The sequence below is a fragment of the Netta rufina genome, assembly GCF_964035555.1.
Source record: "Netta rufina genome assembly, chromosome: 1".
Lineage (NCBI taxonomy): Eukaryota > Metazoa > Chordata > Aves > Anseriformes > Anatidae > Netta > Netta rufina.
This window is the reverse complement of record NC_140123.1, coordinates 148,330,678-148,356,895: the sequence shown is the minus strand read 5'-3', so window position 1 is coordinate 148,356,895 and position 26,218 is coordinate 148,330,678. Positions and strand designations below refer to the sequence as shown.

The 26,218-nt window shown below is 36.5% G+C and overlaps 1 protein-coding gene across 2 annotated transcripts; it reads left to right on the top strand.

Moving 5' to 3' along the window:
* The first annotated feature begins 1,600 nt into the window (after nucleotides 1-1,600).
* Nucleotides 1,601-25,428, top strand: NUP37 (nucleoporin 37). Of its 2 annotated transcripts, none has more exons than XM_084287935.1 (10): nucleotides 1,601-1,635; nucleotides 2,873-3,092; nucleotides 4,700-4,824; nucleotides 5,847-5,919; nucleotides 12,023-12,117; nucleotides 21,323-21,413; nucleotides 22,673-22,854; nucleotides 23,345-23,395; nucleotides 23,723-23,816; nucleotides 24,616-25,428. In XM_084287935.1, the coding sequence occupies exons 2-10, from the start codon at nucleotides 2,937-2,939 to the stop codon at nucleotides 24,727-24,729; spliced, it is 981 nt and encodes a 326-aa protein (XP_084144061.1). In that variant the 5' UTR covers nucleotides 1,601-1,635; nucleotides 2,873-2,936; the 3' UTR covers nucleotides 24,730-25,428. The 2 variants fall into 2 exon arrangements, with proteins under 2 accessions (XP_084144061.1, XP_084144060.1); XM_084287934.1 differs by having other exon boundaries at nucleotides 24,598-25,428.
* Nucleotides 25,429-26,218: the final 790 nt, after the last annotated feature.

The following is a 26,218-nucleotide window of genomic DNA, read 5'->3' as shown; positions in this document are numbered from 1 at the left end:
ATGAAGAGGCAGGGTAAAACGTACTTATGCATGATGTCTTCACAAAGACCCCTTATTCTCCTTGTATATTTTACTAACTTGAAAGAATTAAAGTTACTACAAAGGACACTCTTTTGTCTCAGCAAGGACCCAATCTGATACCCTAAAGTGTATCTTCAGTACTACCTGCTTTCACTGCTTGTCCAGTCCATATCTATTAAAAGAGTTTAAGACTGGAAAGTTTTATTCACTGTTGTTTTCAAGTTATTAATAAGACATCTGATTTTTTTTTTTTTGTTTTTGTTACCTATGCACAAAGCCTTTTTTCCTTTCCTCCCATAAGTCATCATTCTCCCTATTTCCTTTGGAAATGAGTTTCAACATTGGTTTTGTATTTGACTACTTCATGCTTTGGTCTTTCACCTTCTTGCATTTACCAAGCCAAAAGTACCTGAGACTCAAACTGCCTTCTCTAAACCCATTAATTTCTGAAACACAATTCCCTAACACTGCATACAGTACACAATGAAGACCCCCGTCTTTTACTTTCAGACCACAAACCCAACCTTTCCCCTTATTTCACCTTGTTAACGCGTAGGTCACTGCACTTATTTATTTATTGGTAATTAGTATGATCAGGAACAGGAGAGGGGCGGGGAAAACAAAGCAACATCTTGCAACAAGCAAGACAAAGCAACAACTTACCAAGATGTTTGCAGGGGAAGAGTTAGAATCACATTTGGGTTGGAAGGGACCTTAAAGACCATCAGTTTCCAACCATAGGAAGCCATGGGCAGGGACACCTCCCACCATATCAGGTTGACCAGTGCCCCATCCAGGCTGGCCTTGAACACCTCCAGGGATGGGGCATCCACAGCTTCTCTGGGCAACCTGTGCCAGCACCTCACCACTGTCTAAGCAAAGAATTTCTTCCCAATATCTAATGTGAAGCCACAAGTTTTATTTAAGTTATTAAAATTATAAGTTATTTAAGTTTTTAGCTATTCCTCCTTGTCTTATCATTACACTTCCTTGATGAAGAGTCCCTCCTTATCTTTCTTGCAGGCCCCCTCCAAGTAAGTGAATTCGCTTTACTTTATCCCATTTTACTTTGAAATGAACAAAAAACAGGAGTCATAGCAAACAAAACCGTTGGATAGGTACAAATCAGCCCAGGGCAAGCATAACAAACTCTCGATAAGGGGTTTCTGCCCCCTCACCCTCCTCAGTGCGGGAGGCTTCTGAGGAACAATACAAGTCACTGGGAGCCAGCACCCACCCTAACAACCCCAAAATAGCCCGCAGGACAAGCCCTGCACCCTATACCCGGTATTGCCACCACCGCCCGGGACCCACCCCAAACTCCGAGGGTCCCACCCCAAACTCCGAGGGTCCCCCCCCGCCCAGCTCCCCGGGCACAACGCGAGACCCCAGCGGGCTGAGGCTGCCCCCGCTCACCCACCTCCAGCCCTCGGGGGGCCGGAGCTGCCGGCAGGGCTCCGATGCGAGGCGGCTGTCAGCCCTTTCCGCCGATTTTAATTTAAATCCTCCGCTGCCGCCCAATTAGGGAGCGCAGGGCCGCTGCCCCGGAAGCATAGGAGGTGGCCCGGGGCTGGGAGGCGCTGCCGGGAGCCGCAGCCGTGCAGGGCCGGAGAGGTGCGTGGGGAGGGCTGGGGGGAGCCGCAAAGGGCTCAGGGCTTCCCCCCAGACCCGAGCAGGAGCGGGGGTTGGGTCCTTGCTGGTAGCGTTGTGGGGCCGCACGGTGTGGGGTGGGCTCCTTTGGGGCAGCCGCTGGGCCCCCAAGGGGAAGGGAGGGAGCGGGGAGGTGAAGGGTGTGGGGAGGGGGGCTGGGTTGTCCCCCTGGTGCTGCCCCAAGGCATGGGGTCTGCCCTGGTGGGGAGCCTTCGAGGTGGCTAGGAGTTGTGTTTGGCCTTAGGAGCGTGGCGATGCGAGTTATGTGGCTAAGATACTTCTATCAACGTGGTGGTTTGTTGTGTTGGTTAATAAATACACGCTACAAACGTGGGGAGCCTCTTTGAGTCCCCGGTGATATCCCCATCAAACTGTGGTGGCTCCCAGGCGTGATGTTCAGCCTGGGTGCTGAGCCCTTCAGGTCATTAACGCAACAAAATATGACGAGGGTCTGAAGTTTAACGCTGTCTTTCCATGCTGCACGTGGAGAAAATTGTCATTTCTCAAAAGGCGTGCACTGATGTCAAATCTGGGATGATCCCAAAATCAGTTGTGTATCTCAGCCTCCTATGTGCAAGCACAGGAGTCTGATTTTCTTGAAAAGTGCTTGAATAGAGTAAAGCATTGATGTTTAGGTATACTTTTGATCCAGTTGAAAATTAACTTTTTCTGTGCAAATTCAGAGGCATAAAGGCACTGTCTGCAGTTGGGTTGGCTTATGTCATGAAACAAGTATTCTGCAAAATAGTGTTTGCATTTAGAGTTTGGTGGTTTTAATTCTGCTTTTAGTTAGATACCTATTGTCCTTTAAAGAGATACACCAGGGAAGAGAATTTGATAGTAATAATACATAATTTGTTGTCATTTGGTTGAAATTTTTAAAATTACGTATGTGACTTTTCTGGTATGTAGAGTTACTTAACCCCATGTCTTGATAGGTTGCCATCAGTAGCACAAAATCTGCAGTTGTTACTGATGTCTGTAGAAAAAGTTTTGAATGTCTGTTAGTGAATTAGGTCAGTTAGGTTAGTTAATCTCTTGATTGTTGGAATTACATGTTAAGTCTGTATATAATGAGCTTAAATTGACCTTTTGTGTCCAGAAATACATTGTTACAAGAAATCTTGATTCGTTGCACCACAAATACTTTTTTTTCTTTATGCAAATACATAATACATGCTTTGTAATACTTTCCATATAGGAACATTGACCTTCATCCTGAAGAAGACATCACTTCCACGATCCTTTGACATAGTCCCCTGAAAATGAAGCAAGATTCTTCTAGAAATGCTGCTTACACTGTGGACTGTGAAGATTATGTGCATGTGATAAAATTCAATCCATTTGATAGTGGAGATGCATGTTCCCTCATTGCATATGGTGGCAATAACTATGTAGTTATAGGGACATGTAGATTTCAGGTTAGTTTGTGTTTATTGCTTTTATTAGTTGCTTCGTGAAACTGACAGCATGTCCTCTGACAAAGACTAAAGTCACTTTTCTGCTTCTTTCCTTCCCCATTTTGCCAAGAAGTGTTTTACTCCTTTATTACATTAATGACTTTGGGATATTTGGTCTTAAAGAGAAAAAATGTATATATAAATACATATTGGTATTAGCATCCTGCTGGTGTAAAGTTCTTTTTGAGTAGGCTGCAATGAAAACAGGAGTGCTTTACCGGAAGAGTAATCCCAGTTCAGTATTTCTTGCAAATGTTTGTGACTACTACCTGGGAACTTAAGCAGGTAGCTTTAGAAATATGTAACTTCACATTTGCTGTATGGTGTTTTATTTTTTTAAGGCTTTCAGGTAGCTATCAAAGCAGCAAAGATTTCAAATACCTGGAATAGAAAGGAATAATTAAAATTTCCAAAGTAAGCTTAGAGACATTTCTTTCAGGGAAGGACAGTGGCAAATAATTACTTAATATACATCTGCTTTCTAGGTTGTTTTTTTTTTTTTTTACGTCTCTCTCACAGACTGTTAGAAACAGTAAAATATGTTTTTTCACCTTGACATTATTTCCAGTCATCATATCATGAAAGTTTTTAAAAAGTAAAATAGCATACTGTATATTTTTATATGTAATACTTTTTTTTTTTTTTTTTTTAAACGAGGCAGTTTTTTTTTTTTCCCCTGGATGCTTGAAAATCAATAGTAGAACACCTTTATCTTTGGAATCTGTTTTTACTTTTTTTTTCTGGAGCTCACTTTTCTGTTACATGGTACTATTTTTATACTTTACTATCTGATATAGAAAACAGTATAACTGGTCTTTATTATTCCCCAAAGTCTTACTGTTGGAAATTTTCTGAAAATCACCTAGGTCCTTCCTAGCTTCTACATTATGCAGAGTGTATACAGAGAGATTTTTTTCCTTAAAGCAGAATTGTGCCATAGAGAACATTTTGTCAAAATAGCCTTCAGTTATTTTGAGGTACTATGCTGGATCTTTTGAGAACTTTTTGGAGATCAGTTGATTCATTAAGTCCACAATCCCAGCAATTGTTTCATCTTTGCCACCATCCAGTTCCCTCACCATTGGGAAGAATAGCCAAGGTAGTAATTTTGGTCATGTTAAATGATGAAGGGTACCTTTCTACCTGCTGCTGTTCTTCCAGAACAACCAGGTTGTTCTAGCATTTTTCCATAAAATGAAAACAACTGGGAGAGAAGATAGCCTACATGGCCTCCTTGCTTTTGTTCCCATTATTTCGCATTTCAATGTGTGCTTATCATGCTGTTGTCAGTGGTTCTGATTGTATCTATGCCGATATTGCTTGTGCAAAGAATGGGCTCAGCATGTTCGTCTTGCAAATCTTTTTGTGCAGTGTAGTTTTGGTTTTGTGCTATGTTGACTTCGGTCTGAAACTGCAATCATTTCATGGATTTTTAATTACTTACATATTTCAAGTAAATACTTTCTTTATTGCAGCAGATACATCTAACTTTCAACTTCATATCAATCTGACTTGTTAGAAGTCATCAACCTGTTATTCTGAATTAGCTAACTACAGTATTTCTGTAGGAAGAGGATGCAGAAGTGGAAGGCATACAATATAAGACACTACGAACATTTCATCATGGAATCAGAGTTGATGCCATAGCATGGAGTCCAGAAACTAGACTTGATGCTTTACCTCCCCAGATAAGGTATTTTGAATAAATTACTATAATCAATCCTTGTCTCATATCTGTTTTCTCTAAGTCCTTAATATTGAACTAACTTTAATGCTTACAGCTGAAATCTAACTCTGAAGAAATTGCTGTTGGAAGTCTATGAACACCATTGGAACAACAGTGTCATTCTTAGTCATCCTTATATATTTTTTTCTGCTTCCTGAGCCCCTTACTCTTTCCTCACCACAGTGGATTCACGGTAGATACTAGATCTTTTAATTTTAATTGATCTGCAACCTAGTTAGTGTTTTTGTTGTATGTATCTGTATAATGTGTATGTATCTTTGTAAGAATGATACTAGTATCGTGGCCTGCTTTGTAAAATTACATATGATGTTCTTCATAGTATGGGCTATGATTAGGAGTAAGTCGGATGCTATTTGTGAGACCTGTCAAGCTGCAAGTCTAGAAAAATGGTCAATTATTAAATATACACATAACATGAATTCAGATGTTCTCAATTGCTTGTAAGCCTCTTCAAAACTATACTGTTTGCTTACTGCTACATATTTTTACAGTCTTTTGTTTAAAATAAGTTGGAGACTGGTTAATAAATTGATCCCTAGGTAATTTAAAACACTGATGATGAGGGTTCTGTTTTTTCTATCAGCCACTTCCTCCAAGGTAAATTCTGTGGCAGTTATGAGGGATTTCAGGTAATTCATAGTTGATTCAGATTTAGCTTTGTAAAATGTTTTGTATTACTTTCCATTAAAAAGTGTTCTTGGCACTTGATACACCATATTTTATAGGCAAGTTCCAATTATAGCTCTGAATGCTTGATGCTAAAGCAGAAAAATTAGAATATACGTTTGATTGAAAATCGAAATTTCCTTTTGCATGTCATTTTGCAGGTTTAAAATGGGGTGAAACTCTTGGTTGATCTGGTTTGGTTTGTTGTTTTATTTGTTTATTTAAAAAAATAAAATAAAATAAAAAATCAGCCATTACAGTGCTACCTGACAGAAGGGCTTTTCTTTTTCTGTTGAGTGTAGGTTTTGTACAGCAGCTCCTGATAGGAAGTTAAGGCTATTTACTTCAGACCTGCAGGACAAGAATGAATATAAGGTAAGGGTAACTGAGCTGATTTTGAATATTTCTTTAGTCTCTAGTGGAGTCTAATCTTTCACTGACCTTGTGCTTCACTTTTCTTAATGTACAGTATGATGTAGAACACTAAACTCTGGCAGACCCATCATCTCTAGCAAAGATCAGTGTATTGAATATACCTTTATATCTTTAAAGTGGGCATAACTGATTATCAGCTATATTATATTTTGATTTTAAAGTATTTATGTAACAGCCAAATTGACAAAAAGTAAGTAGAGGTTTATTTGTGGTCTAAAACATGGTCTAAAAATATTCTACAGGTGAATTTGAAGTACTGTGTTGGAAAAGGTTCCTTTACATAGAGACCTGTAAAATATTATGTGGTATTGTTTATTAGACTTGTCTATATGGAGAGCAAATTTAATGATCTGTCTCTTTCCTTGGGGAACAGGAAAGTTGCAATGAAACCATTTCATACAGTAGAAGATTTAAAGAAAGAATACTGAATTTTTTACGTAACTGCAGACAGTTATATAAAACATGGCCATGGGCCAGCGCTTGTTTATGTCTAAAATAAAAAGAAAGGGAATGACTCCTTCAAATACATTTTCGCTTCCTGTTCTTTCAGTGTAGTGTTCTTTCACCAGTGATGTAAGAGGTGTCGGGTCTAAGAGATTTCTTTTGTTTGTAAGACATTCTTGTCTTTGTAACTCCTATGTCACTTGGGTATGTACATATTCTTCAAAATTTTGCCTTTGAAACAATACCCCAGTCCAAATATTAATATTAATTAGATGTTCGTTTGAATTTGTTTTGTTGAGGTTTCAGACAAGAACAAACAAAGCTAATCAGTGCTGAAAAATCAGGGGTGAGGGTTCCTTCTTCAGTGCTTTGGAATATGATAATGCCTCTGAGAGTTGTGTATTCAATATGAAGGGGAAAAGAACTGACTTTCCTTTGTGGTTTGGCAGTATGTATTAGTAAGACAGTATTTGTCATACAGAAAGTAAATTAATTGCAGATGTCACTCTTGGTCAAATAATAATGGAGTAAAATAAAGCTATATATAAGTAAAAATGGACATTACTAAAAAATAAAAAGTATTTCAGTTTCAGAAAAGATGTTCTATGTTACTTCATGCATGCACCTTCCCATTTTTTCTTTCCTTCATGCTTGGTCCATCACCTTGTATGGCCTTGTCAGCCAGGAAGTAGGATAACTGACACAGTTGCAAACAGCTTGGCTGGCACTTCTAGCAAAATATTTCTAGAAATTGTTAATGTTGTTTGCTTGTAAGTTGATGTGTGTCACTCCTTACCAAAGTTACCATTTTATATAATATCTGCCAGTTTTGTGATATTGTAGACAAGCAGCTTTGATGGTGTGAGTTAATCTTTCAACTTTTTTAGCAGAGTATAAAGTTACTTTACTCATTACGTATGTCTGTTTTAATTTGAGAAATTTATAGAATTGTCTGTAAGCACGCGGAAGAAAGAGAATAGGTAGACTCATTAATAACAGTATAGACAATGGAATGGTTAATCAGTGGAAATAATCAAACACATAGAAGAACCTGGTACTACAGGCTCTAAATTCAGCTGTCTAGTCTCTCTCTTTTTTTTTTTTTTGGATTAACAATGGGCCTGGTGGACTGTCTGCTAAAATCAGTGACAAGTCTCTTAATTTCAGCATGGGTCAAGGCATGAATAAGTGTTTTTTTCCTTGTGCAATGAATATGAAATCTTTAATTACTGGGTGTTAATGACCAACAAATTTTTGTGTTTTTGCCAAAAATTTTGAAAAAGTGACAGCTGTGGTAGTTCATAGCCTTCATACCTCTTTTTGTCTCCTGTCTCTTATCATCTGGTCTTTAGCAGAAGGTGTTCTTTTATACATTCCGGAGCAGCCTTCATGTCTATACTAGCTTTCAGACTGTTGCACATTGATTGAGGGCTCCTTCTAGACTAACGCTAGGAATTCTCAATGGGATGTGTTGTTTTCCTCAATAGGAACCCATTGCTTCCAGTTAAATAAATACGTATGATAAATATTCAGCCTTACAACTTCACACAAACGCATTTTTGATAACTTATGAACTTAAACTTTTTTTAAAAAGAAGTTTAAATAAGCAAGTTTATTCTAATGAAGAATTATATTAAGCTGTTTATTGCTGAATTATAATAAGATTACAAAAAAACACACTTAAAACAATCATTTTGAATATACCTGATGAGACAGTTATTTTGTAGTTTACTGTCAACGCATGATCAATATTAAAACCAGAGAAGCAAAGGAGGCAATGCAATAGCACAGTCTGTGCTACTATTCTATTCTATTCTGAAAAATGCTGTTTTTTTCAAAATAGAATTTCTGTGATGGGTTACTGTTTTTCCCAGGTCTAATAAGATTTTTTTTCTGGTATGTGACCAACACAACTGAAACTTTAAAACATGTATTTCTAATTTAGCCGAATATATTATACAGTAGCTTTGTCTGGGTGCCTACAAATAATTTTAAAATGCCACACTTATATTTCTATTAAGATAGCAATTATTGTTCATACAAAAAGATTCTTTGAGGAACTGATTCTTCTACCCTTAGGACTTCTTTCTAACACAAACTGTGCTGACCTGCAGTTACAAGCTTCTACTGCAAAAGTATGTCAATTACGTAACGAATCTGAAAAAAAAATTATGATAAGTCTTGACTGTAATGATCACAGAGGATGTATTAATACAGGAGGTGTTACGACTACGTGACCAGATGAAACTACAATAGATGGTTTATTTTTGATGCAACAGAATACTAAAGACCATTTGGGGCTTATGCTATGCAAACGAGAAGTTTGGGCTTCAGTTTAGCAATGAAGTTATTAGCTCTGTTTATGCCAATTTCACCACTGGAACTTAGTCTAAGAACTTCATCAAGGGTATACTGAGACTGAGGAAGAAGTAAAAATTCCTGTTTTTACTGGATCGGGCTTGGTCTAATGCTTAAAATGATCAGAAAACAGCTTAAAATGTGGATTATTTCCTAATAGTGAGAATCTCATTAGTGAAAAGGAATAGTGTGCTTATATTGGGGGATTGGACTAGATGATCTTCCAAGGTCCCTTCCAATCCCAAACATTATATGATTCTTTGATTGGTAAAAATGTCTTTAAAAGCACGTTCCAGGCTTCTGTTTGTTTGTTTGTTTTGTTTTGTTTGTTTGTTTTTTGCTTTTGTGTGTTTTTTTTTGTTGTTGCTTTGACAAAAAGCGGAGAAAATACTTTCTCCAAGTAGTTATCATAATTTCTTATACTTGGATGATCATTGAGCTATATACTTCTTGTGATTGGAAAAAAAATAACACCTAACTCATCTAAAGTATTCGGAAATCTCAGAGGTTCGCAAATATCCTATGAGCTATGCCAAGTTAATTGTAAACAGTTTGATAGAATGGTTTCTTAGTATTAGTCAATCAAAACCTCAGAAAAACTATTTCATGAACCTAAGGTTGAATACATAATGAACACATGGAAGACTTTGATCCATTGTACAGTGCACACTTTACACATGAGGTTTTCAAGGGAGGTACAAAATGTGCAAAAAAGCTGAGGGAAGTATGTCATTACAGTCAAAATGTAATCTCTGAACATTTTCTTTTATATTAAACAATTAGTATGTGTTGCTTCTGGAGGGATAGACAGAGTAATCTTACTCTGATTTCCCAGTGGAAAAACTGTCTTGATGTAATTATCAACAAGGAACTTCAAGCATACTGAGTTTTCCATTACTTTGTCAACACAACTAACCCAAAATTTATGGGCTGGATCAAGCCCAGAACAACAAACAAAAGGTAAAGTACGGTTGATGGATCTTCATGAAGTCTTTTCTTGTTCTGAGGTTTTCATTTGGAAATGAATTGTGGCTTTCTTCTCCTGCTTCAAATTTTGTTTAATAAAAAGCATATTTCATCAAAACTATGTATGTAAAATGAGGCAGGATATTTGAATTCTGAATGCTGAAAATTTTCAAAAGACTTGCATTTCTGTCTAAATAGTTTAGCATCATCTTAGGATGTATTAGTTCTAGTAAAATCCACACGGTTTCATTGAAATTATGGGCTGTTGGGGGAAAAAAAATAAGTTGGCTGCTGAAAATGGTTCTGTATTGAACTGATGTATTGAACATTCATAACTTTTTAAAGGGGCAGCTTCATTATTGTGCATGGTTTACAGATTTATTTTTTTTCTTTTTGATCAGTTGCATAGCTCATTCTGAGGAACAAACACAGAGAACAGTATTTTGTTCTTTCAGAAAGCTGAGAAGTGATTGTTTTCATTTGACCTGGTTTTTCCTTGCCATCTCTTCATGTCATGCCATTATCCAGTGGATATTTCTGTGTCCTTTTTATGATACTTTGGGCAAAACAATAGCAGCTATGCCTAGTGACTTACTCAGTGAGAGTAAAGAGGATGAAACAGTAATAGATCCAACATCTGCATGTGGGCTTCAAATAATTGAGTTCAAATTTTAAGTGATTTAAGTAATTATAATTGATTTTTTTGGCATAAAGACCATAGTGAGAGAAAACACACACGAATCCTCAGATTGAACAAACTCTGATACTTACTAGCTGCAGATTTTCTAATGAGATCAGAGATGATGTACTCATACCTAACAACCATGTGAATGAATTTGAGTCATAGCATCATAGAATGGCCTGGATTGAAAAGGACCTTAAAGATCATCTAGTTTCAACCCCCCTGCCCTGGGCAGGGTTGAAAAAGTATTTCAGCAGGGTTGAAAGTACTTCAGACTCAGCCTAAATGAGATGAGTTTTGCCTGCTTGCTTAATGCTGAATCTGTATTTGATCTTTAATTTAGATGTTTGAAGATATTGTAAAGCTTAAAAGATTACTTATATCTGTAGATAAGTACAAAACACTTAACAGAATTGAGAAGAAAATGGTGTTGTGATTTTATGGCTAAGACGGTTGAAAAGCCTTCCGAATATGTAAAAAATATCCTTTTAACTTTTACTAAGAACTGTGATTCTGCTTCTCATTCAGAGAAGCTATGTTACTAAGTTGGATTTCATTATAGATAAATTATTCTCAGTACTTTGAAATAAAATGTCATGATTAATAAATTTCAGCTGAGGACAATTACATAGTAATAGTTTCCTTTGAAATGACTTCATGCTTTCTGATACAACTGTGAATGTTTGCTTTTGACTGCTAGTTCATATGTACATTCACACCATAGGTAATTATGTCCTATTATTTGAAAATGGATGATCTATTACTTTCATAGTAACAGTGTGCACTATACCCAATTTTCCTTACTCTTCAGTACAAGAAAGCAAAGAGCATAAAGTACTGTGTCAGTTTCTCTCAAATGTTTAACAGAAACTGTGATTAATGGCTGCGATATTGTGTGGCCTGCTTGTTTTTCATGTGCTGTTGTTCCTCACTTTTAGTTTTCATGAAGCGTTCAGCATGCATTGTTACTTGTTTCATTGAGACTTTTTTCACTTTTTATTCTAAAGGTAGCCTTTTGGTCCTTTGCCATCTCTGGTGGATATCTGCTCTTGAGGAATTTATGTATTGACTGCTTAGGAAAGGGAATATACTGGACAAGTGATTGGCTTATTGCTCCTTCAGGAAAAAACCCTCCTGCTGCTTGCAGGAATTCCAATTAAAAACTCTTGTTTAGAGATAAGAGTTACTTATGAATAATTGGAGTTCTTTAAAATATATAAATTATGTGTACATTCACTTCCTGCTGATTTTCCTCTTTCTTTCTGAGATTTATTATCTTCTACCTCCAAAATTCAGTGGTTGAAAAAGAATAAGAAGTTCTGGTCTGATCCACTTACCAGAGCATCAAGCTGACCTCTGTGGTAACGACAAGGAGCAGTGGGGTTCTGTTCTCCTACAGTGTAAATATACACAAGCATTAGAGGTTTTAAATATCTCCAGTTTTACTAATGAATATTTTTCCCTTCCACGTAGAAATTATAACTTTATTTTACACTCAAATCTTTCATTGTCTGGATCTGTTGAATATATTGTTGACTAATGGTGGAACAGTCTGCTCAAAGTTAAAAACATTTCTTTTTTTCTGGTTGACAGATGTTTCGTGGCCACTCAGATTACATTAATGATCTGGTGTTTTCTCCCAAAGAAGGTCAAGAATTTGCAAGTGTAAGTGATGATCACACTTGCAGGTATGCATTTTGCTCAAAATATCATTGAAATAATAGTTTGGCTTTTTCTGTGTGTGTATATGCTTCCTTACTTATTTTTAGTAGGTCTTCATTTTGAAAGGAAAGATTAGTCATGTGAACTGGGTTGTGGGGGGTTGTGTTTTGCTTTTTTTTGTGTGTGTGTGTGTTTTTCTTATTGTTTGTGGGGTTGTTTTTTTTTTGTTTTTTTTTCTTTGTTTTTCAAAGCTATCTGGTTTTGAACTTCCTAGATGAATGAGAAGAAAAATGTTCTGCCTTGGTATTATGGAGAAGATTATTCTGGGAGTTATTGAAAAACACATGAAAGATGGTGCGGTTATTGGTGATGGCCAGCACAAGTTGATGAGGGAGAACGTTCTGTTCAGTGAACTGAATTTCCTATTGTGACAAGGTCACTCATCTAGTTGACCAAGGAAAACCAGTAGATGTGATGTTTTCGTATTTCAGCAAAGTTTTCACTACTGTTTCTTTCAGTATCCTTCTGAACAAAATGCCCAGCATACAGCTAGACAAAACCATAATGCGATGGGTGAACAGCTGGCTGAGTGTCCTGCTAAAAGGGTTAAAGTAAGTGGGGTTACATCAGGCTGGCTGGAGGCCAGTCACTAGTGGGGTTCCACAAAGCTTCAGTCAAGGGCCAGTTCTCTTCAATGTTTTCATAAATGATCTGGATGCAAGACTCAAATGCGCACTAAGTTTGCAGGTGATACTAAATAAGGAGAAGCTCTTGACTCTGTCGAGGGTAAAGAGGCCTTGCAAAGAGATCTTGTCAAACGAGAGGGCTGAGCAATCACCAACAATATGAAGTTTACAAGAGCAAGTGCCGGATTCTGCACCTGGGAAGGGACAACCTTGGATGTATGTACAGACTGGGGGACAAAAGGCTGAAGGGCAGCTCTGCAGAAAGGAATTTGGTAAATGGCAGGGAGGGCCAAGCACATCCTGAGGTGCATCAGGCACAGCACTGCTAGCTAGTCAAGGGAAGTGATTGTGCTGCTCTACTCTGCACTGATGCAGCATCACGTTCAGTATACTGTGTGCAATTTTGGACACCATAGTATAAGAGTCATACAACTGTTAGAGAGTATCCAAAGGAAGGCTACAAAGATGGTGAAGCGTCCAGAGGGCAAGACAGGAGGAACGGCTGAGGTCCCTTGGTTTGTTCAGCCCCGAGCAGAGCAGGCTGAGGGGAGGCCTCATGGCGGCCTGCAGCTCCCTCACGAAGGGAGCGGAGGGGCAGGCGCTGAGCTCTGCTCTCTGGGGACAGCGACAGGACCTGAGGGAACGGCATGGAGCTGAGACAGGGGAGGGTCAGGCTGGGGGTTAGGGAAAGGTTCTGCACCCAGAGGGTGGTCGGGCACTCGGACAGGCTCCTCAAGGCAGTGGTCATGGCACCAAGCTTGCTGGAGATCAAATGTTTGGATAATGCTCTCAGACACATGGTCTGATTTTTACATAGTTCTTTGTGGAGCCAGGAATTAGTTTCGATGATCCTTGTGGGTGTCTTCCAACTCAAGATATTCTATGATTATGTACACTGTCAATTTCCCCAGGTGGGACAGAAATAAAAAAAAAAAAGATCTCCAAGAATAGGAGACATAAGACATGATGTACAGCTCTGAGCTGTACAGACTCTGTCCATCCATTCTATCTTCAGATGAGTCAAGTTTAAAACCAGTATACTCATGTGAAATTGTTTGCTTACCTGAACTTATTAGCCTTACTGGGAGATGCAATTATATAGCCTAAGGACAGTATCATACTGACACAGTGATACTGGCAGCTCATAATACCATGATCATAGCCATTCCAAAATGATATATTTAATTGTTTGCAGCGGGAAATAAAAGGCAAACACAAATCACAATCATTAAGGTTGAAAAAGACCTCCAAGATCATCTGGTCCGACCATCCCCCTACCACCAATGTCACCCACTAAACCATGTCCCTAACCACCACGTCCAACAGGTCCTTGAACACCCCCAGGGACGATGACACCACCACCTCCCTAGGCAACCCATTCCAATGCCTGACTGCTCTTTCTGAGAAGAAATGTTTCCTAATTTCCAACCTGAACCTCCATGGCACAATTTGAAGCCATTCTCTCTGATCCTATCACTACTAATCTGAGAGAAGAGGCCAACCCCCAGCTCCCCACACCTTCCTTTCAGGTAGTTGCAGAGAGCAATATGGTCTGCCCTTAGCCTCCTCTTTTCCAGACTAAACAACCCCAGTTACCTCAGCCGCTGCTCGTAGGACTTGTATTCCAGGCCCTTCACCAGCTTAGTATGCTAAAAAGCACTGTTTTGTAGTGCACAAGTTTGTTTTTCCTTGGCAAAATGTCCCCCATCTTACACTCCTAATAGTGCTTGTGAATCTATAAAGCTGTTGGTCTTCATCCTTACAGTGCAGCTCACAGCTGGAGAAGGCAGCACGGCAGCTGTGCAGGCTTAGCAAGCCATTGCAATAGGGGAAGAGGCTTATGAGAAAGCATCATCATTGACTTTTCTTGGTATAATTGTGATAGCCTAAAATTTGTCTCAGTTAAGGAACTGTTTTAGTTTTTCTCTGATTATATGAATTATATATTTGCTCTTTGAAGTTATGACCATATTGATTGCTATATACATGACCATTTAATGTTCAGGGGAAGAAAAAAAGTGCTATAAAAACAAAGGAAATGATCTTGTGTTTGAAGCAATCTGCTACCTGGTAAGAGAGAAAGAAATAGCTGTTAGAATGATTATTCTGTGTATGAGATTTTGTAAAGGGCAGAACATCAACTGGTGTAAATCAGTCTAGTAGCATTAATAGAGCTACTCTGTCTTACGTGAATTGAAAATCTAAAACGCCTGTGATTTTTCAAAACCCCTAGGGAACTCAAAAATAGTACTTTAACCAGCAGGCAGATTTTCCACAGCTGCCCTGTCTCTATTTCCAACAAAATCATTAGGAATAAGTAGTAAAAATGTGTATGACTTATTCCTAGCTTGTTCCAATTTATTCTCTATTCTTGATTTTTTTTTTATTAGATCTAAACTAATGTTGGGTTTATTCAGCAAAGAGGTATTTGAATATGTGGCATGTTTTGTTTATTTTTTGAAATGCTCAGTGTTTCTGAGATAAGAGGACTGTTTTAAAACCAATAGTCTGATACTAAAGGAGAAGGAAATACAAATGATTTAATTAGTGTATGCTATCAGGAGTTAATAACGGAAGGACAGTTATGCAGTAAACCATAAAATCTATGGTTCAAAGCCATGTGAAGTAAGCAGGATTTTTTTTGGCTGAGTTCTTATTTTTTCCATTTATGCATGTGGAGCATGAAGATTTTTTTTTACTGAACTTAAAGGTTAAACTTTCAAAAGTAATGGAAAATGCATTCCCTCAGACTTACCAAAATCATTCCTTACTTACTGTGTAATTTGCTTCAGCAGTAATGTAAGAAGAGGAATAATTTTTCTGTCTGTACTCAGTTTCTACTCAGAAATTTTTCTCAGGATACATCATCTGTTAATACCTTTGGAATGAAGTAGTAGAACAATTAGCACAAGAACAAGGAGTTTCAAGTGTGTCAGAGTTTTTCTGTTAGAGTTCCACCTCTGTGTCTTGATATAATTAACACTGTGCCTCAGTATGTATATCATACAAACAAGTTCTTCCCTCCTCTTCACTCCGGTAAGTTTAGCAGAGATTCATAAGGAGCACAAGTTTTCAATTTTCATGCATTAAACAATCTTGCCACAAGCTGCTGCAACAGTTACATCTCATGGCTGGCTTTGGTCTTTTGTTGTTGTTGTTGGAAGACAATGTTAAGTCAGATACCAGTTGAGAAGAGGCTGTGGTGATGCCTTCAGCGTTCTTACCTCTAAATAGTTAGTTCAGGAGTTCTTGTTGCTTTTACATGTAGATTTCTTGGTCTTGTTGGTCTCACAAAACCAGCTGCAAAGTAGAACTGATTATTTGAGACTGTTTAAAAATACTCGAGCATCAAAATAATTGCAGTTGTCTTCTGTGCCATGTAGTCGTAAATTGAAGGGCATTCATTGACAAGACGTGTTGGTTTATAAATCTGATGTACACTTGAAAATTATCATGATTCTCTGCACTGACAATCTCAAAACTAATATAACCTTAGAAAGTATCTTTTTTTTGAAAGAATACACCTTTGCAATATTCATAAACCCCACCATGTTACAGTTATTCACAACTGTATGTATATACAAGATCAAAATTCCCACAGCTGTAAAAATTACAAAATAAATAAATAAATAAAAGATTAGAACTTGCAAAAAAGTTGATTGAAAAATTCAAACCCTGTGTTCTGTGTATTGTGCATTACCTTCCCAAGGATGGCTAGATTCCAAGATGGATGAAGCAGTTCACAAACCTATGGTTTACTTATGTCTTTGGCAGCCTATTGCAAATTTCAAATTTTGCTTATTCTATATTTTAAAGTATAATATAGAGTAAACTAATGAAGAACTTGCGGGATATTTTCCTGTATTTCACTTTTTTAAGCATTTCATAATTGTTTTACTCTTTCATTAAGAACAGAAAAAATAATTTTTTTAAATTTGATCGCAAAATTGTAAAGAAAATAGTTAAAAATGCTGGTAGAGGAAATAGCTAAAATAACTACTGTTAAATTATTAATTGCAGTAAAGAAAAATGTGAATCAGTTTTATCGATGAGTCATATGTGTTAATGTGGAGCACAGTTAAAGTAAAATATAAATAAAGAATCATAGAATAGCTCGGATTGGAAGGGAACACCAGCTAACTCCAACATTTCTTCCATGGGCAAGGAAGCCACCCCACCATATCAGGTTGCCAAGGGCCTCATTCAACCTGGCCTTGAACAGCTGCAGGGATGGGGCATCCACAGCTTCTCTGGACAGCCTTTTCCAGTGCCTCACCACCCCGAGTGAAGAATTGTCTGACTGAGCAAAAAATTGCTCTCCATCTTTTTTATACGCCCCCTTTAAGTATTGAAAAATTGCAATGAGGTCACCCCAGAGCTCTTTCAGCCTGTCTTCGTAGGAGAGGCGCTCCAGCCCTCTGATCAACTTCATGGCCCTCCTATGGACCCATTCACACAGACCCACATCCTTCTTGTGCTGGGGGCTCCAAACTTGGACACAGTGCTCCAGGTAGCATCTCTCAAGGGCAGAGTAGAGGGGGACAATCACCTCCCTCGGCCTGCTTTGATACAGCCCAGGATACGGTTGGCCTTCTGGGCTGCAAGCACGTGCTGCTGGCTCATGTTGAGCTTTTCATCCACCCCCATGTCCTTCTCTGCAGGGCTGCTCTCAGTGAGTTCTTCTCCCAGTCTGTACTTATGTCTGGGATTACCCTGACCCAGGTGCAGCACCTTGCACTTGGACTTAGGTTCACATGGGCCCACTTTGCAAGCTTGTTCAGGTATCCAGGCTTGTCAGTCACTGTCAATTCCAGTTTTTGTTGCACATACCACAAATATCAGTCCATCAGGAGGTTAGTTTTAGTCTCTATACAGAGATTCCTGGGGAAAGGTTTGATATCACTGGAAAATAAATATAACTAAAGTCACAAAGTTTATTATATTGCTTGTAGTTTAGTTGTTTAGTTTTGTTTCATTTTTCTACCTACAGCGTGTTTGTTTACATGGTACTCTTATGTCTTAGTTATTTTGCATGGGTATTTCACTAGACAGTAGACAAGAAAAGTCAGTGATAAATTATTTATTTTTTGTTGGTTTTATTGGTTGATTGGTGTTTTTTCTTTATTTTTTATTTTTTTTTAATGTTTTCAGTGCTTGTTGCATTTGTGTCTTACTTTGTTAGACCAATTCAGTCTCTGGCCATATTGTGAAATTGCCTTTCTCACCTATTCCTGCCTTAAATTTATATTTCATTTGTATCTTCCCATTTTGTGCTGTCAACTATAGATTTTTTTAATAAAGTATTTTATTCCATGTTGTTCTATGTTCATCAGTTTGTTGTGATAGAATTCCACAGTATTTCTTCATACAAGAAATATGATAGCAAAATAGTTATCCTTTTTGAGCTATGCTGATAGCGTTTATCAAACTAGCTGTGCATTATAATTGATGAAAATAATTGTGAGTCTTGAATTATTTTTAGGAGTCTAGCTTGTGGCTTTGCATGTTTTTTGTATGCATCCCTGTGTGTCCCCCCAAAGTCTTACATGATACTTCTTATACCTCGCAGTCAAAACCGAAATATTAACCATCAATTTTTTGTTATACTTTTGGTTATACAATTGCAATGCAAATATGTCTGCTGGAGATACAAAGAAACTTTAAGGATATTTAAGTCAAATTTTAAAAAGAAAAGGAAAAAAAAACAACAAACAAAACAAAAAATACACACAAAAAAATTGTTGGTCATTTATAAGAGTAGGTCAGACAGTTCAAGGATAGCCAATCCTGCTTTGTGGTGAGGTATTAGATGGTATTAGATGTCACAGAAAGATACTAGATGTTCTGTGCCCCAGCCCCACTCACAAAGATTGCTCGAAACCTTATGTTAAAATATTTTTATTTTTTTTTTACTTCCATTGTCTGAAGATTTTAGAAATGCCTTAAAGTTACAATATGGTTTTGTTCTTATACTATTCTTTTTGATGACTTTTATTCATTTATAATTTGGTTTTGCTCTCTAGCTAGAATTATTCATTATTCAGAAAGTTAGAATGTACAATAAGGGTAATCTCTATTGCCACAAAACAGGTTTTCAGATGTTCCAATGAATACTTTGGCAATTTTAATAAAAGTCCATTTTGTGGTAAAATTGCTGCACATACGCCGCATGTCATCATCCACATTCATGTATACTACATAAAATATAGTTGTTCCAACATAGTTTGAATAGCTCCATGCTTTGAGATAACTGCAGTTATCATTTGTTCGTTTAATCACAGAATGTGAGTGATAAGAGGAATATACTAATATTTCAAGAGTTCTCTTGAATGACATTTGTAGCTATCTCTAACTTTGTATTAGTTTAAATAGTGTGATCATTGCAGTATATGATTTCTCAATTCTTAGTTATGTAAAAATGAATTAATTTACTGAGCAGATTATGTGTAATTTTGAGGCTTTCCATTATTCCAACTTTGGCCTTCATTTCAACTGGGGTTATTCAAACTTATATCCTTTAAATTTATTTTGGAATCTTTTTATAACTATTGGAAAAAAGAATTAATAATACCACAAGCTCAGTAAGTCTGTTCAACAATAGTTGATGGAGGGAGGAGGGTTGATAGAGGGTGATGCAATGCAGAGTTACAAAAAAATAAGAATGTTTGGATAAAAGTAGACACTAGTTTGAGTATAAAAACATGGTAATATTAGTGAAGTTTCATGGGGTTTGAATGGGAACCAAGATGCTAGGTCTTTATAGATTGATTTATGTGATAGGAATGTGGAGAAAACAGGAGGCTTTTTTAGCATCTGTAGCTGATTTGGTTATGATTACTGAGTAACTGAAACTCAGTTTGGCTAAAACTTGTGTCTGCACATTTGTAACTTGTGCTAGTCAAAAAGAAATATTACAGAGTTAATTTCCATAATCACAAATACATTTCCATAACAACATGTTCTTGATGCATTCAGTCAAGGATCTATTTTGATATGTATTGTCAGTTTCTTTCCAAAACTAAATGATACCATGTTTGTTATCAATAGAGAAAGAAGGAAATACATGAGGGGCATTTATCCTTTTTTTTTTTTTTTTTTCTTTCTTTCTTTCTTTCTATAGTGTTTGTTACTAGCAATCCCAACATCCTGACAAAATAAGAGATACTAGTTTTGGCATTTCATAAATAACATAGTTAGGGAGGTAGAAAGCATAAATTTCTGTCTCAACACCTAATAATCTCACTCAGTTCAGGGAAGGAAACATGATGGCATGCTTCTTTGGCCAAAATGATTCACCGTCTTCTGTTATATCATAATTTTCTCCCTGCACAGTAAATACAAATGGAAAGTGTTGATTTGACTTGGACAAATCTACAAGGCAAAATTTCTGGCAATAGAAGAAAGTATTGTATGTTTCTAAATTACCTAATCAAGTAGATATTTCATTTTTTAAACAGTTGTCAGGTTTTTGTTTTGACTTTATTTTAATAAGGACGCTGATCCTTCAAGATTGGAGACTGTGTTTTCTGCAGGGAAAACAAATATTTGATCTGTTGTGGTTTGGCATAAGAAAATAACATTGTTCATTAAATATATTTACTTTGTTCCCATATATTTTGTCTAGACTTATGATGTATTATTTAAGAATTTTTTGAAATCTCTTAAATATAAAGTTCTCAGCACCCTGGTGAGATATAAACTAAAAAAGTCTGGAGGAAGTCAGCAAAAATCCCCTAGGAAAAAAAAAAAAAAAAAAAAAAAAAAAACAATAATAGTATATAGCCACTCATCTAAAGACTGAGCAGAACACTACACTTGAAAATTTGGCTGATTCTAAGGTTTTGTATGTCAGTAAGGAAGGATGTATGTATATATATTTGTGTATTAAAATGCATATAAATACCACTCTAACTTGTGGTTAAAATTTATGTTCACAACTGTGATGTCCTTGTCCTACAACTGAGCTCCTGATTTTGTAGGAAACAAGGCAACTGAGCAGTGGCTATGAGGTAAAATAGTGTCTGTATTGTTTTTGCTACATTTTATAAGCTGTGTAGCTTCATGGCTCAGTAATGCTCACATGGAGTGCATCCAGAGAAAACTCACTCATCATATAACCTAGTTTTGGTGTTTCAGCATACACTTCCCTGTCAATCTATGTTGACCCAATACTGCAGTGTTGATTTATGAATAAAGAGAGAAGGTATCATCTAGATTTCACGTCTAGACAACTAAGCTTGTCAAATTGTTTGGATGTTGCCCTTTCAAATCAAGGGTGTACCTAGTTCATTTTTTAATTACTCTCTTCAGAACTGGCTTGCTTTTACTGACTCCCATGCACAAATATTAAGCATCTGCAAATTTAATTCTAGGTGTTCCATTAGTCTGTTTTCTTCTTGAAGTGATAAAGCATGAACAGTGTTTCATTTGATCTCTTCCTTTGTTGGATGTATTGAGGCACCAAATCTTAACTTATTTCAGTCAAATGGCAATACACGGCTAATTACTTGACCTTTTTTTCTTTTTTTTCTTTTTCCTTTTCTAGAGTCTGGGATTTGGAAGGAAATGAGAAGGCCCATTTTGTTTTACGTTCTCCTGGAATGAGTGTGTGCTGGCATCCTGATGAGGCTTTTAAGGTTGTGCTTTACAGCTCTTCATCACTACCACCCTTAAAATAACAGGAGGATATACTTCCCTAATTATGGATCTTTGATGCTATAGTAAGATTTAAGTTTGGAGAGCCTGTGGATATTGAAACTAGATATTGGAAAGATCTGCTAATGTGAAATCACTGTAAATAAATTCTCAATCAGATTCTTCTCTTTTTACTGTCAATCCCTTGCTCTTCCCATGAGAAATACTCCTTAGTGATTACATACATCAGTCACTGTTGATTGCATAATAACTTACCAGAGGACAATTTGTATCAGTCATGATAGCAAGATTCACTGATAACACAGACTCCTGTAAAGCAAGCCAAGTATCTGTTTGAAGTTACCAAGAGAAAAATATTCAGCTTCATTAGCTGAATTACTCTAGTCTTTGCAATCTTGGATTTATTATTCCTGTTGTGTGAATCAATAACTGCCTTAAGTAGCTGCAAATAGCTGTTCAGGTTACCACAAAAACTCACTGAACAACAGAAAAAAAGCAGTCAAATCAGGTATCAAAATATTTAGCTATAGAGAGGAAGGCTTGGTGTTCTTCCTGTGGTTTCCACCAGTATCTTAGGCCTTACTAAGAAGACTGTTGACTCCAGTGTCATCAAACTCGAATGTTTGCCACTATATTTGGTGCGGGGCAGTTTAGTTCACACAACAAATTTACTAGATTAGCCCTAAGCTAATTAGGGCCCTGATAAGCCCTAATTAGCCCTATTTTTTCTGTGCAAAAATATTTAAATATTACACCAATCTTACATATTAGCTTGTTTTTAGTCTGACCCTTATCAAAGAGCACGCAAAGGAATTTATTTTTTTTTTTTTAGTAAATAAAATCCCCTTTAAAAAAAAACAATAAAACCTTACAGACTGGTGGTTACTGAAAAGTTTATTGAAGTTCAAAATCCTTGGTGCACCATGTCTTCTAGTTTGCAGCAGAGTGTGCTTCTGTGACAGCCATGTTTTCCGAAGCAGCTTTGGATGTTGGGGGACGGGAGTAGGTGGGGATGGGAGAGGAGGGAACAGAGTATTTTTAATGCTGCTTTGCCTTCCTTAACTATTGTTCATGACTGTCTGAAAGGCATCCTCCTCATTCAGAATGCATTTTTTAATCATTTAATAAGGAAGCTCTTTCTACATTGCTTAACAAAAAACAAATATATTCTATTTCAACAGCAAAAGCTTAGATAAAATCTGATTCATTACAGTCTAAGTTCTATTAATTTCTCTTACAGCTGATGGTAGCAGAGAAAAATGGGACAATACGATTCTATGATCTAATTACACAGCAGGCCATCCTCTCCCTAGAATGTGAACAAACGCCACTGATGTCAGCAGACTGGTGTTTAAAGAATACTCTTAAAGTTGGAGCAGTTGCAGGAAATGATTGGCTCATATGGGATATCACTTGCTCCAGGTATTTTTATGCAGAGGACATGTATTTCTTCAGAATCTCCTTAAGCAGCCCATGAAGTAATGGGGCTACTTTGGTAAAATAGCAGTTAAATGCTCAGTGTATTACACCTCCTTTTCAGTAAATAAATGAACATTCTTCAGCAGCTATGGCATCAGTACAGATCATTCTTTTTCATGCTTATTTCTATCAGTGTTTATCTGTGAAAAATACTATGCTGTTTCTTTTGGTCCACTTCAGACAGCATCTCTACTGTTTACCTCTCATTGTAAGGTTTATGCATTTATTACAATCATAAATATCTCAGTAGAGTAACTACCTACTTCAGTTTTCTTCTTCCAAATTGAAATGTAAGCTGCAGGAAAGCTGTTTTTCCCTCAGCTTCTTCACAAAGAGTAGACAATGTTTCCCCTTCATTGCTTAAAAGTATGGTTTGGATACTTAATGCATAGTTGTTTGCAGAACAGTTTTTTAAATGGAATGTCTGTTTTAGTTATCCGCAGGATAAGAGACCTGTCCATGTTGATCGAGCCAGATTATTCAGGTATAAGTGCTATCTATATTTCGTTATCTAAGTTTTGTTTTTGATATAGTCTGTGTATATGCAAGCACTTACTTGGGAGTTTAGGGACAACTGTGTCTCTTCACTCACTATTAGTGGGACCTGCTCCATAATCTTAGTGAAATTTATGAATGACCATTAACTTTTTCTGTAACACAACATGCATACAGGGCTGTGGGCGATGTATTTATTTCTTTGGTATCAGTGGACTATCTGATAGCTTCACACAGTTACTCACAAGGGAAAGAACTCCAGCATGTGTGCACTTTTGTTAGGAATATTGTAAAGGTATGTCCCTTTAATTCATAGGTGGTCCCGAGTGAATGAAAACCTGTTTGCAACCACTGGCTATCCAGGAAAGACAACTACTCAACTGCTTGTTCATCATTTAGGACATCCCCAGGTAAATTTTGAATTCAGCTTTCAGATGGAATTGCATCTGTCCTTTTCAAATCAAACTCATAAATAGTTAAAAGCTGTAGCTAAAAAGTAGCCCAAACCATCCAGAAATGCTGCTTTGTCATTTTTTTTAATTATTTTTTTTTCTCTTCCTTTTAAAAAAAAAAAAACTCCCACACACTATCCAACTTGTTATTTAAAATGCAGTTTGATCTGTATGTTTTATTTTACTTTGTCTCATTCATACAAAGAGAAAAAAAAATACCTATTTATTTAATAAGTTCTTTTTTATTTGTAATTCTAAGGATGCAAAAATCATCTGGTTGTGTATTTTTGAGGTTTGAATTAGTAATGAATTAGTAAATCATATGTTCAGAGACAGTGCAAGTAAAGCACAGGAAGTATTTTGGTTTTGCTGATGTTAGTGTACATTTGCAAAGTTTACAATAAAAATATTATTTGCAAACATAGTAGTTGTGAGTACACATAATGACAGGAAGTTATTACAACAATTTCTAGGTTTGAAAGCATGCATTAAAAATAATAATGTTAATAAAAATAATGAAAATAGGTAAATAGTTTGTTATCACGGAAGTTTTTGATTCATCTTCCTTAAGTGTAGTAAGTAGCTACTGGAACTGGGTAGCAGATAATCAGATTTTTCAGTGTGATTTCTGTTGTATTTTCACTGTGTTTATTAAGGAGTATTAGATATGTGGGGTTTGCTCGTGTAACTTGGTCTATGTGGTATAATAATCACTCATGGTAAATTGTATTGATATCAGTCTTGTTCTTTTTTTAAGCCCATTCTTACTGGTACTGCAGCTGTAGGATCTGGACTGACCTGGCACAGAACTCTTCCCTTATGTGCAGTTGGAGGAGATCATAAAATTTTCTTTTGGGTAACTGAAATGTAAAATAAGCATTTACTTCCAATATTTGTACATTTGACACTTTGTTACTTACCTTAAAACATACACTTTTTAAATGTTGTATTTGGTGTGAATTTATTTTTTAAAAGTTTTTTAAAGAGATTTTGTATCTGACAGTCTCAGTTGTTTTCAGAGAGTACCTACAGCAAGAACAGCTGTCTTTGCCTTAACTTTCTGTACCATCACTGTTCTATAAGAAAGAGATACAATATGTAATATCTTAAAATGTTGTCTGTGCATGTGTTTGTTGAATAAAGTATTTCCACAAACTGGGAAGAAGCTAATGGTGTAATCATAATAACTTTAAGCAGTATTATTTCTATTAAGATAACATAGGGTTTCAGTTCCAGTATACCAAACAGCTTGTGTGGTGTTTTGTTTGTTTGTTTTGTTCTTGTTCTTATTTACAACCTTTTACAGGAAAATCAAAGTTTTAAAGTTCTGCTTATTTATTTATTTTTTCAAAAAGATATTATACTGCTGCCCACTTTAAAATATAAAATGTATAAAGTTGTTCTGTAACATTTCTTCTCCTGGAAGTCACACTCCATTTTTCTGTATGTTCCTATACACATTTAAAATATGTTCCTACTTTTTAATGAGTTATCTCTTAAGGTTTTTAAGTCACCTTGGACTGTAGACTAAGTTAAAAAAAAAACGATTATTTTAACACAAAGTTTTTGAATATCAACAGACAAAAAAAAATCAGGCTTAACTCTTGTTTATTTGTAGATTTATCTGAGCTACCAGCAAACTAAAAGACATATTCCAATCTGTTATCATTATTGATTTATATTTATCAATGTAAATATTTTTTTAGAAAAACTATTTAGTAATTGAATTGGTACAGTTAAAACCTGTAAGGTCTTTTTAATTTCACGGTTGTCCTATGTAGTCTAAACTGAATTACCCTCTTCTAAGCAGGAGAGATTTGCTGTATGTTACCACCATTTGCTTCCGTGTGAACTTTCTTAATATTCAGTAAAAACTTACCACAATACAAACAAAAAGCAATAATTAGCCTAGACTGGGAACTTCCAATTGTTTAGATGGTAATGCCCCATCTCCATAAATCATGATATAATCAGGCAACTGCAACAGTCTGAAAGACCTTGTTCCACTTTCTCCAGTGGGGTTCCCATTTCCTACAGCTTCATCTTCAGTTATCCTTAATAAGGGAACAAAACCTGCAGTTATCACTGAATTTACTTCTCCTAATTTTGGAGGAAATTAACTCCAAATCCCAAATATAAACAACTTCTATAGATAGGAATGTGAGGAGTCTCTGGAGTTAATCTGATTGAACAATAAAACTTTTGCCGTTCCAGTTGTCTTTTTTGTCTAATTCTGAAATGGGGAAATCTCAGATTGAATGTGTATTTTGTCTCTCAAAAGGAAGTAGAAGCAACTGTTCTAACATCAATTGGATCGTTTTCCAGAACAGACCAGCTCTCTAGCTTCTTAGCCGTAGAGA